The following is a 12522-nucleotide window of genomic DNA, read 5'->3' on the forward strand; positions in this document are numbered from 1 at the left end:
GTCGCTGCCGTCAGTCAGGCGCTCTGGCCCCTCCCTTGTTGTTCAAGTGTTGGTTTAGGTGCCTGCAGACCCACTATATACACACACATGAACACACAAACACACACACATGGATACACCCGCCAAGGTTAAAATGGTATTACAAGAAATCAGAGATTCAAGGAGTGAAATAAAATCAACTATGAGGTGAAGTATGACGGTTAAAAAAGCAGAGTATGAATGTAACGGCAACAAAGACCCACTTTCTCACACTGCACTAATGTTCAACCATAATATCATGGATGTCAGTTTAACTTGTGTATAGAAAGTTCCATCTCAAAGGACGTGATACACAATATTTTCTTTTTTTCCCAACAGAACATTAAAAAAATACAACAGTAAATAAAGTTTGATTCCTGTTCTTATGTATCAGTCAGCATCACAATATTGTTCTCCTGTGAACAAGCAGGAAAAGCATACTTGATGTGCAACACTCAATCAAAGCCAATAAAATCTAACTAGGGGGAATACTTGAACAGATTTTGGAGACTATACAAGCATTTTCCCTCCAGGCTGGCTCACACAGTGCATCCATTAACTAAATAAGGGAGATTATAAATTTAGATGAAAATGCGCTGAGGAACGGGGATAATTCAACTCTGTATCACATTACAAGTGGGTGATAACAAGAGTGACAACTCCTTATTAAAACCCTCAGCTGTGATGTATAATGTGACAATAACTCCTTTTGAGATTGTTACAAACATTAAATGAACAAATAACAGTGTAGATTCTAGGTTTTAGCAACTTGTAGGGACATGTGGTCCTCACAGGGATACAAAGACAAGATTACACACACATGCAAGGCAGACAAAAGGACAAAAAGCCCTCTTCTCCGCTCAGTGCCTGCAGTGAGGAATGGTGGTGTGACTGAGACAGAGACCCAGTTGTGTCACTTTATAACAGTTCAGCTCTCTTTCTTTCTCTCTCTCACCAAGAACCTGTCAGAGAGTTCGAGTCTGTCATCTCACCCATCCTCCCCTCTGATCCCCCTCCCCCCACTGGGGCTTTAACGATATACAGGATAAAATTAGCTTTGTATTTAAAGCCAGTCACCTGACCAGTGTTTTCTGTGGTATTTATTTGAGGAGACTGATTGTTTCTGGGATGCTCTGATTGGATAACGAAATATACTGTTCCTTATAGAAGTTACCTCATTGAAGGCTAAATGTTTGTGTGGGTTTTCTCCGCACTTCAAAAACATGCACGGAGGCTGAGAGTAGACTTTATATTACAAAAAAACTGAAGTCTCCTACTTTATTTATTTTAGGAAAATCCTCACACTGCAAAAAACTGAAAACTTATCAAGTGTTTATTGTCTTATTTAAAGTAAAATTGTCTTGTTGTACTTGATATGAGCCACATTCAACTGGTCAGTCCAGAAAAATGTCTTTTTTTTTGTTATTTAAAAACAAAAATGAGGTCTGAGTTGCTTAACACAAGTAAAACAAATCTGCCAATGGGGGAAAAAAATACTAATTACAAACAACTCAGACCTCATTTTTGTCGTTAAATAACTTGAAGTAAGACATTTTCTGGACTGGTCAGGTGAGCATGGCTCATATCAAGTCTAAAAAGACATTTTCCACTAAAAATAAGACAAAACAACTTGATAAGATTTCAGTTTTTGCAGTGCACTGCCCAGGACTGCATGGAAAAGGTTAAACAGGGATGAATTTCCTGCCGGTCGATCGATAAACTTTTGGCTGATTGACTAAAGAAGAATCAATAGCATCGATCATCATTCTTTTAAAACACAAACCAGTGGAACTTCTCACAGATTCCCACTCAAAAAAACTTTGTGTTTGATTCCGAGGATGGATTTGGCTAAGTGGAGGTTGGCGTTACGTACGACTAGTCAGGTCTCCTCCTCCTCTTCCTCCTCCTCTCTTCCTTTGACTAACAGATCTCCCCAGTGTTCTAAAAATACCAGGTGAGCAGGGCCGCAGAGATGGTGATGAAACTGCCTCTCTGACACTGTCCCACTGCAATCCATCTCTCCACCGCCTGCCAGCCAGCATATGTTTGCAATTGGCTCCCCCCAACTTCCCCCACTGCCTCCTACCCCCCCACCCCTCAGAGGTCCCCAGTTGCCGGTTCAGATACCCCCATACCCACACACACACACACACACACACACACACACATACACACACATACACACACACACACACACACACACACACACACACACATACACACACACACATTTCCCCATCCTTCCCTTCTGTCTGTCTCTCTTTCTCCCTCAGCTGCCGTCCTAGTCTTCAGGACTGGGCGTTCAAAACCAGCACAGCCATCAATCTTTGGGCCGCCACTGTCATGCTGGACCAAACCACTCACACACACACACTTCCTCTCTTTCTCCTTTTCCTCCCTTCTTCCTTTCTTTTATCTCTTCCCACTGCCTATCTCCTTCTCATCCCACCTCGCTTTCTCTCTTTCCTGCGTCCTCCTCCTCTTTCCTGCTCCGTCCTCTGCCTCCTCTCTTACACTTGCCCAAATTTGTTCCACTTAATAAGCCCTCCCCAATGACCTTGTGCTAATTAAGCTGCACTGTGTTGGAAATATGATGGTTAATTAATGATGAGATAAATTCTGTCTGCAGGACTGTCAGAAAAATGATGACACCGTGTTTTACAGGTTTAAATAGAACAAACCTTGTGGCTGTCCTCCCTCTTAGAGCAGTGCGTGTGCATGTGGGTGTGTGTCTATCGCAGGCAGGTGTTTAAGTGTGCATGAACGAGCGCAATGAATGAGAAAAACGGGATGGAAGAGTGATCTTTTGACGGCAGTTTGCCGGTGTGGGAGCATACAATTGTGTTAATGTGAGCGCACCTGTACTGGAAAAATACAAAAAGGGGATGTGGATGTGTTTTTGTGTGGATGTGTGTGATGTAATGTGTGGCACAAGGCTGACACCAGTGAGCTGTGAGAACAGAGAACACTGAGCTAAGCACTATCAGGTAAAAAACAAAACTCACAGCTTCTGACATGAAATACACATACACACACACACTTATGAAAATCAAGTCAAGTTTCCTACTGGGGATATCATATTAGGGACATCACGATACAGGCTTTTTGATTTCAGATCCAAATTTTTTATGATATGATTTGCCAATACCGATACGATACAGCACCTTTCTCTGATTAATCCTTTACTCTGTTGGGTGATGCTGTTGTAAATGACTAATCACATTTGTTGTATTAAAGTGAGCCCCGTTGGTACTTCTTTGAGGAACACTCACTTTACAAATGTTGGAAGACGCTGTTTTCCTATTGCTTTCCAAAGAGAAGTAGTCCCACACAGCGGACATGTTTACAACATGGTTTGATTTACAGCAGCTGTAAAGCGTGACAGTGCAGAAAACACTGGATTGGTCCTAATCACGTAATGAAATCCGACAATACCTGATCCTCCAAAAATAGTCATATTGGGCGCTGATACCAATCTGTGTATCAGTTCAGGACATCCCTATATCAAATTGTATCATATCTGGTCAGGTTACATTGTATCCTACCATATGGCACCATATATCGCTGTATCGTATCAAACAGTATTGTATCGAGTCACATCACATTACATTGTGTTGTAGTGCATTGAACCACACTGTTTTATGCAATATCACATCATATTGTATCCTACTGAATCAGTCTTTGTGATGCGTTTGTGTCGTAAATGTGATCACTCTGTCTGCAAGACAAATCTACCCACGGGTATAAATAAAGTAAAGTTGAAGTTGAAGTTGTATAGTAATGTATCATCGTGTGTATTTCTGTATCAAGTTTTGAAGTAAAGGTTCACAGTTGAAGCAGCACAACCCTGGAAAATGTGTTTCATAGAACTAGAAAGTAGGAGGTGGTCAAATACAGGCTACCTGGGTTTGAGTCAAACCTACGGGCTCCGTCCTAAGAGACCGTTCACACCACAACGGTTTTAAGGTGAAATGCAAAAGCATTGTCGTGTTTCAGCCTTGTGTTTACATGAGCTGGCCTAAAACTGAAACTTCTTAGAACAGCCTCAATAGTGGATTTTTTCTCAAACACTGCCGCCACTGCTGCCGTGTAAATATCAAGAGGGAGTTAACAGTGGAAACGCTGACATCACGCTCCGCTTTCTGCATGCGCATATACACGATTGTGGCAGACTACCGTGTTGTGCTAGAGCTGCTGAATCTGCTAAATTTGCTGACTGTCTTTCAGCAAAATGTGCATCTGTTGCTCTACTTCCGCAATTAGCGTTTTCCAATATGCCAGATGAACAAGACAGGTACAGCGCCCACTACAGACCTGGCACAGGTACTTCAGCATTTTCAGTCCCTCAGTGTTTCTGTGTAAAAGCAGATTTTTTTTTTTCGCCGCGTATTTTGGGGTGAAACGTTGTTTAAATGGGGCCTAAATGTCACTCCACACTTTTTTCTCCCAGTTTCCTATTTGATCCACTGTCCAACCCTCTCTGAATAGAGGCTGTTATTAAAGTAGTTTTTCATACATATTCCTCACTGTGTGGACTTTTCCTGCTGGTGGCGGGGTCTCAAGAGGCAGGATAAGTAGTGAAAAGGACACTGCAGCAGTTACTGTGTTGTGCTTACAAGTTATCCAAGATGACTGACACTTACATGACATTTAGTTTTTCCCTTTTTTATCAATGCTATGTGTGAACAAAAACACAGTATTGACTGTAAACTTAGAAAAGAACAAGCTAGAAAGAAAACAAAGTAGACGCGGGTTCATTACATCCATAAGGATAGCACAAGTCATTATTATTTGACATCACTGCCCAAATTTTACCTACTTCTTCAGATATTAGGGTCCAAGAACTTTCGACTTGGGAGGTCATTGGATCAAACGTTCGGTCACTGAGATTTTAGTTCATGGTTGTCGAAGGCCCTGTCAGCTATTTCTGCATAAATAAAGGCAACAATACAAAATAAAACTGTGTATGAAACAAAAAGTTGAAGCACTGGAGGATATGAGGATTTGTTTCCATCTAATCCAGATGAACAGCTGACAGTGGGAATTTAGTGGATAACGTCTGAGAGATGGAGAGGCATCTGGTCGGGCCGCTCACTTCCATATCTGAAGCCACTTGTCATTTCTAATACCACACGTTGTCAAAAGTATCAATTTCGGTTGCGCAGTAATGAAAAAGCGGGTCTGTTTCTATTTTAGCAGCTCGCTTGACAGATTGAGAGGTGTTTAACGTCTCGTTTTGGCTTGTCAGGACGGGGGGGGGGGGCTTCACAACTTCATCTCCTCATCTTTCTCTTTCACACGCAAACACAACTCAAACACTGACAGCAGGGCACTGCTTCTGATAGACAGGGCCAAGCGGGAGACATTACACATACACAGAAACACACACACACACACACACACATGCATCGGCAGACTAAAATGGTAAGAGAAACATCATTCATCCTTAATTCAAGAGGGAGAGCCGAAAGTAAGATGAGGGGGGAGGAAGATAAAGTTTGACAGAAAAAAGGGATGTAAGCAAGAGACAGAGACAGACAGACTGAGTGAAAGCCATTTAACTCATTAAAGTAAGGGAAGATCTCAAGTTATATTACTCTGAAAGTTAATGTAATTAGTGGGGGATTTTTTTTACTAATAACTTGCAGACCTCCATAGGGGTTAGAGGAGTCATCCTTGGAAATCTGAAATTAATTGGCTGCTGTAGCTTTCACTTTAGAGTCCTGAAAACAAGCTCAAACACTTGACAGTCAGGCACCAGGAAGAAGAAATGAAGGTTTTTAAATCATCTGTTTTGGAATAGTAGCTGATGATTTGTTTTGCCGGGGGCAGCAGCCAGTGTTGTATTTACCTCTCTTTACGCTGGCCAACTCCATGTTTTCCCAGCAGGTGGGTGCTGAGGTGTTTCTTCATCACAAAGGCCCATCTGCAGGAAACACAGGGAAAACATGGGTTAATCAAAAAGCAAAATCAAGCTCTTAACAGGATGCACGATTCCAGCGCTGGAACAAAACACATGTCGAGGAACTTTTTCAAGGGAGTTGGACCAGTTTTCTGCTCTTCTGCGGCTTGTTTGGAGAAAATCTAAAGCATAAATGCATCACTCGAGAACATGTGTGCTGAAAAAAAGAAGAATCTTTCAATGATCATAAGAGCAGAGCGGGAGGATGTGAAGCACTGGAAAGAGCATGCAATCATGTGTAATGACATGAATGAATTAAAGTTAACATTGAGCAGTTAAACAGAAAAGATGCTGTCTTTGTGCTCTCATTCCTTACTTCACTTTAGGAAACCCAATCTGACATCTACTTCAACTTTAATCTGTCACAAACACATTTTAGATGGAAGAACTATTGTTTGGTTCATAGATGGCAGAAAGGGAAAACAGACTCTTTAATTATATATAGGAGCGTTTTGCGTCACATGAGGAGTCTAAAGTTTGAGGCTGTTTGTTTAGCAGGCACCTTTTTGGTCAGACAGTAGAGTGAAAATGAAACCAAAGAGTTCCACATGTTGAGCGTCAAAGTGTCAGACAAAAATGTGCACACGTGCAAGGATCAAATGCCAGTGTGTCTACAGCCCACGAAGTTGCACGCACATGCAGTCAGAAATACCCGTGTACAACTTGACGGTGACCGCAATGTCCTGACTTTGTCGAGGGCCCTGAGTTTACCGCGTCTCCCAAACAGAATCTGAAAACATAATGAACGGATGACAGGACTAACTACTCTGACATCCAAGCTGCTTCACCAGTGTTTTCATCCCCTGGCCTTTTCATTTAGCACCCATCACTTCTCATTATTGTGCAGCTGAGAGACAATGACCACATCTGAGAGCTAAGGATGGAGCTACATGAAAGAAGCTGAGAGAGATGAAGCGACAGTCATGTGGTTGGCACCGTCCCTGCACACACTGGGTTCCTCCTCTGTGAAGCTCCACCCTTTTTCCTTTCTTCCTTTTTCTGGAGGTTTTTACTTCAGTTTCTTCCAAGTCGTCCATTATTCTGTTTTCTCTCCGGCGAGCCCGTCTGCCCCTTTCCATCTAACTTTAGGAGTTAGTCTTTCATGAAGCGAAAGCATAATTATTTCACCATTTATGTCACTCTGTCAGCTATTGCTCCTCTCAACCCCCCAACTCTGATGTCTGGACTCACACACGCACGGCTGTTCCCTCCATCCCATCATGGCCCCCAGAGTCTCGTCCGTCATGGAGGCCCCTGAGGCCTACACTAACTAAGACCACCATATAAATATTCAAACATGTTCTGCTGTTTTGCCCGGCTATCATCACTCTACATTTTCTCAACCCTCTCTAACTCAATCCATCCAGCCGTCCAAAGCGTTGCCTCGGAGTTAAACTGGGAGCGACCGTTTGACTAAATCTTGTAAACTCCAATCAGAGAGAATGGCAAGATCAAAATGCTGAGCTTCTCCGGCCTACTGGAAACGCCTGTGACTGACGGCATCATCTATAAATAAACAAACAGCATAATTAAGATGCTTCTTTGAGGGCGGGGTACAAGAATTAATCAATAAATTTAAGAGAAAAGAACGGCCTTGAAACACTTCATGCGTGCTTGTTTAAGTCGCTGTGTTTAGACGTGGAGAAAAAAAGAGCTTGCAAACATTTCTGTTAATTATGTATTACAGCTGTCCTTCATAAACCTAATTACAGAGCGCTGAAAGGCAACAGGGGCAATTTGCATATGCGCATGAAAGACAAGACATATGCAAAATATGATTTTAATTAGCATTCTTTGATAGCGAGGGGTACAAATCAAACTGGCATGTTGTGAGATTCTCATCTCACCGTTTTTTACAAGATTATTCTCAGAGTGGCACAAGTGCAAGATGGGTAATGCCCCGTGGAGGCACCTGGCACAGGCTGTACACGCACACACACACTCACATAAACAGGAGGTAATGCACACAGACCCACACAATAACAGCATGCACAGTTGCAAATAAGTGTTCACAAATGGAAAAATGTGAATACTCATCTTGCACACAAATGATGATAACACATTTACAATTAGCTATTCACACTATGATTATCTAATTCAGCCAATCTGCTGTTTCTTATAACACTGGGACAAAAACACACACACAGTCACACATACTCTGATCCAGATTCAGACAAATGACACTCCTTACTCACAGAAACTGACATCCACAAGTACCCCATCTCTCAAATGTGCTCACACACACCATCACACAAAAAGATCACATATCTAAATGTTAAAGGGGCAAATCCATTTGTTTAAGGCAGTGTGTAATCAGCCCCCTGCCCTTGGTGTGTGTGCATCCTCTGCCATCCAGGTCAAGGCCTCAGCTTGTCGTCCTGCTGCCTTGGGCTGCATCATCAGCCCCAACCATCAGCCTTGATGGTTATTGTAACAAAGGGATACTTTAACATGCCATTCATCCATATCAATTCTCTTCCCCCCCATGAATTGAACTAATAAGGCTGTGCCTCTGCCCTCCAGGGAGGCTCATAATATCCATTGCAGATATGATAAAAAAGAAAGAGAAAAAGAAAGACAGAGGCTCTGGTGTTTCACGTTCGACTTTCCCTTCAGACTAATCGGCGCGCCACAGCTCGTTAGGTCCGTGACGTGCCGGAGCTTTACCGATAAGCAGGGGAGACACGGCTCAATTACCCACAGTTACAATCTTTCTCTCCCTCTCCCCTCCTGCCGCCTGATGATGAAGAGATAACATGTCAATATTTGATACAAACAACTTCATTTGCCTAATGGTGTTCCTGGATAGGCCCATCTACAGGTCCAGAAGGGAAGGGAGATCTAAGAAAGGGCCCCGAGCAACGCTAAGCTTAGACGTTCCCAAGCCCAACACCCTTCACAACACACACACACATTCCCCAGAGCTGTGCACAAAGGCATGCTGGGAAAGAGCCGGGTTGGACTTGACATACTTAGCCAACTTTTGTTTGAGTTGCTCTAAGCTGGTTTTCTCAGGTTTTGACAATCAAGAACCCCGTTTCCACCAAGCAGTCCAGTTTAGATAAGTTCAGTTTGGTGCAGGTTGGATCAGTCAAGCCTGATCGTGTTAGTGTTTCCACAGCCAAGCGTGCCTCCTCTTGGTAGGCAGCGTGTTAGCTAGATGCCAATAGCTGCATCAGTTACGTAACAGTGTGACGCCATGGTCGCACAACACAGTGTACCCCACTAATAAATCCAATGAACGCCGTAAACAAAGAGCAACGATGGGAGACGTCCAGCAATTTGCCTCCTTAGTGATTGGCATGTGGTGCAATCAAGTTTTGTTTCAGAGAAGGCTGTGAGCCGCGAGGGGAAATACAGCCGCTGTTGCATGGTAAGTGACAATTCCAATCAACAGTCTGCAGTGTTGTAGCTCCACCTTCTGGGATCAGATCAGTTGAGACCATAGACTGTATAAAACATGGTCGTAGTCTCCCCAACATCACCTGTCTGTTTCTGAAACGGAAAATGAAGCGCATCGGCTATCGCTGCCATATTGGTAGCGGCAAGGGCTTTGCGTACAGCTATAGGGAGCCTGTTGGTCACGTGACCCTCAGCTGTGCCTCTGATTGGGTGAGCTTGCGATCTTTATCCTCTGAACCGCTGAGTTAGAAAAAAATTCACCCTGTAGAGTGTGTGTAAAATTAGTAAAATTAGCGACTCAGACCGGAGACGTTTTTTTGAACCAGGCTGTAAATAGGTTAATTTCTGCTTTGAAAACGTTTTTTGGCTTGGTGTGTATGTGACTTCTGGTACTTCAGCCAGCCTCAAGCAGACACTTGGGAAACAGCAGTTTTTAGTACTTCCGCATTGTCTCATGTTCTTAGACCAGGGTTGCCGCTTGGTTTAGTCTGGCACCCAAACGGAAAGGTCCTAAAAAGTGGGACAGTTCATCCTGGTCATTTGGACATTTGTCCAAGGATTAGTCAGTGGAAACACCACAAAATGCATGACGTACTGAGACAAACTGAACTGTACTGCTTGGTGGAGACAGGGCTAAGGTTGTAAGGTTGCGCTGCAGTGTTTGACTTTATCCTGACATCTCTGCACTTATATTTCCAAGACGATGGCATCAGCAGCAAAAATGGCAAGGCTGTGTCTGAGTTCTGATCTGATATCTGTAGAGATAGTACAGTCAAAAAATCATAATTTGGGTACCTATATAAACAACATTAGGAATAACTACAAATGCAAATATACCATCACAGACATATTTGCATAAACCTTGTCGGAAAACAAAACCGCAACAAGGAAGTGAGTTGTAAAACGCCAATCAGACTCTTTGTCATCAACACTTTACTGGCAACCAGAGGGAGCATGTGGTCAGAGATGGGACAGAAAATGAGATGTTTAAACAGCTGTGTTTTCAAACATTGGTTTTAGAGGATAGAAATAAAGAACAGTTGGCACCATTTCTTATCTTTCTTCCTCCTTTAAACATCCAGCACACTCCCTGCTGTGCCCCTCCACCATGCAAACACACCATAGTAAAAGCTATGAGGTGAAAAATTAAGCTGAAGCCAGATAAACGTCTGTATTGTAATTGGCTAAAAGGTAACTGAAAAACCATTAAGAGAGGACTAACAGATGCAAGAACTGCTGAGGCCTTTATTGGGCGAAGCTGGCGAAACCTGGTGAAGAAGAGGAGCTCCATGAGAGAAAGATGAAAGAAGGGGGATGGGGATGAGCTCTGAAGTTATGGGACCATGCTTCAGCTCTTTTTCGATGAGGAACACACACATACACACACACACACACTCCAGTGGTCCTCTGGGCCCAAAAGAAATGAGTGTGTGCGGGCTCATGCAGCCTCCTGTGCCAGTCCTAATGATGGCCTCCACCTGCTGCTTTAATGTCACAGCTGGATCGCCCTCCATCCCTCACTGACTCTGACTGCCATCAGCAGCAGGTAGCTCCCCTCTGCACACGCCTCCCTCCATCTCCTCTGCCATCTCACCTTCATCTCCCTTCACTTCCATCTTCTGTTTCTCCTTCCTCTCATATCAATATTACCTCCATCCGACCATCCATCTCTCTGCTGCACTTCTGCCTGCACTTTTTTTTTCCTTCACCCCCACTGGTTTAACATACATTTTAAAATCACCCCCACTTCATTCTGGTCATCTTTTCAGTTTCTCCCTTTCTCTATGTGCAATGAGAGAACAGGGGAGCACGAGCGTGTTGGACGACAAGACAAAAGAAGAAGAAAGTTGGGTGAACAGGCTCAAGTAGATGAGTAAGGTAGAATAAGAATGATGAAATGATAACTAAGAAGACACCATTCCACCTATCTAAGTTTTTAATACTGTAGATTAATAATCAATCAGAAGTCGTTACTGTGTACTTTTTTTTCTTTCTATCTTTGAATACAAAGGATCAAATTTTATGTGTGTTTTTAAGTTTAAAAAATGTGTTTTTCAAGAGTGTTTGAGCCAAGACAGGGAGCAGGCGTTTTTGTCTGACAATGAGCAGTTACACATGTAAAAAATAACACAGATCAGTGTCGATTATACTTTTAAATACATGATGTAACAAAATAAAAGATGTAATCTCAGTCCAAATCAACCTTAATCAAAAGTAGATCAAGAAAACAACCTGAAGTCACATTTTTCTAACCTCAAATCATTGAACAGCTTCTCTAAATAATCAGAAGTGATTAATTCATTTAGTTTCAGCTCTTTTGGTAATTTTTAGACATGCATCGATTGATTGGTCAGACGATTTTATTACTTTTGGGGGATCGGTGATCGACCCATCCTCACACATGAAACTGATCTTATATACCTCCAGAAAGGTCTGACAGCCAGCCACTGTTGCTTTTTGCTCTGAGACCTAAAACCCAAGACATGCCATTGGTTGTTTAAGTTAAAACACAAAAATCTTATTTTTTCACAGGTATCGTCCAATGACTTCCAATAAAATAAGACTGGAACACTGAAGGTATGCTGTCAGTTATAAAAACTAAAAATTAAAAATAAATATCGGTCCAAATCGGTATCCGCAGGTCAGGCTTTTTAAAGATCAGTGATCATCCTGAAAATTGTGATCAGTGCACCCCTAATAATTCTGGTTTTCTTATTCCCCCTGTTCACTTCTGGCCTTTGGAACAGACAGCAAGAAAAGGCCATGGGCCCAGAGATTTGTAAGTTCCAGTGCTGCTCTGTCCGCTGTGGGTCAGGCAGTAAAGATTTCAGACCTCAAATAGATTTTTAAAAATTCTGTGTTTCAGTCTACGTACAGACAAAAGAGACCAACATCTTTGTACAACAGACAATAAAAAGTGCTGCAGGACAAATGGTTTTAGAGCATGCCTGAAGAAAAGCAGGAAGTGTCTCTAAATTGAAAACCAAATATCAGTTTTAATCTCTCTATCAGCTGCTGAATATGATACATTAAAGAGAAAGATGTATTGATTAAGAAGCCAACGTTTCTGTGCTGCTCTATCATTTTTAGTCTTAGTTCCATTGTGTAATAATTGGCCTGTTGTTCCAGGGTTTGATTTT

The 12522-nt window shown here is 42.5% G+C and overlaps 1 protein-coding gene across 1 annotated transcript in view; it reads right to left on the reverse strand.

The window, feature by feature from the left end:
- The window catches only part of znf407 (zinc finger protein 407), a 184102-nt gene that overhangs the window by 100881 nt on the left and 70699 nt on the right, over nt 1-12522 (reverse strand). The window contains exon 5 of the mRNA XM_074684332.1: nt 5870-5944. Coding sequence (XP_074540433.1) covers nt 5870-5944 — 75 coding nt within the window. The remainder of the gene's footprint in view (nt 1-5869; nt 5945-12522) is intronic.

Source organism: Halichoeres trimaculatus, unplaced genomic scaffold, assembly GCF_033239565.1.
Source record: "Halichoeres trimaculatus isolate MK-OKI-2021-1 unplaced genomic scaffold, fHalTri1.1 fHalTri1_scaffold_12, whole genome shotgun sequence".
Lineage (NCBI taxonomy): Eukaryota > Metazoa > Chordata > Actinopteri > Labriformes > Labridae > Halichoeres > Halichoeres trimaculatus.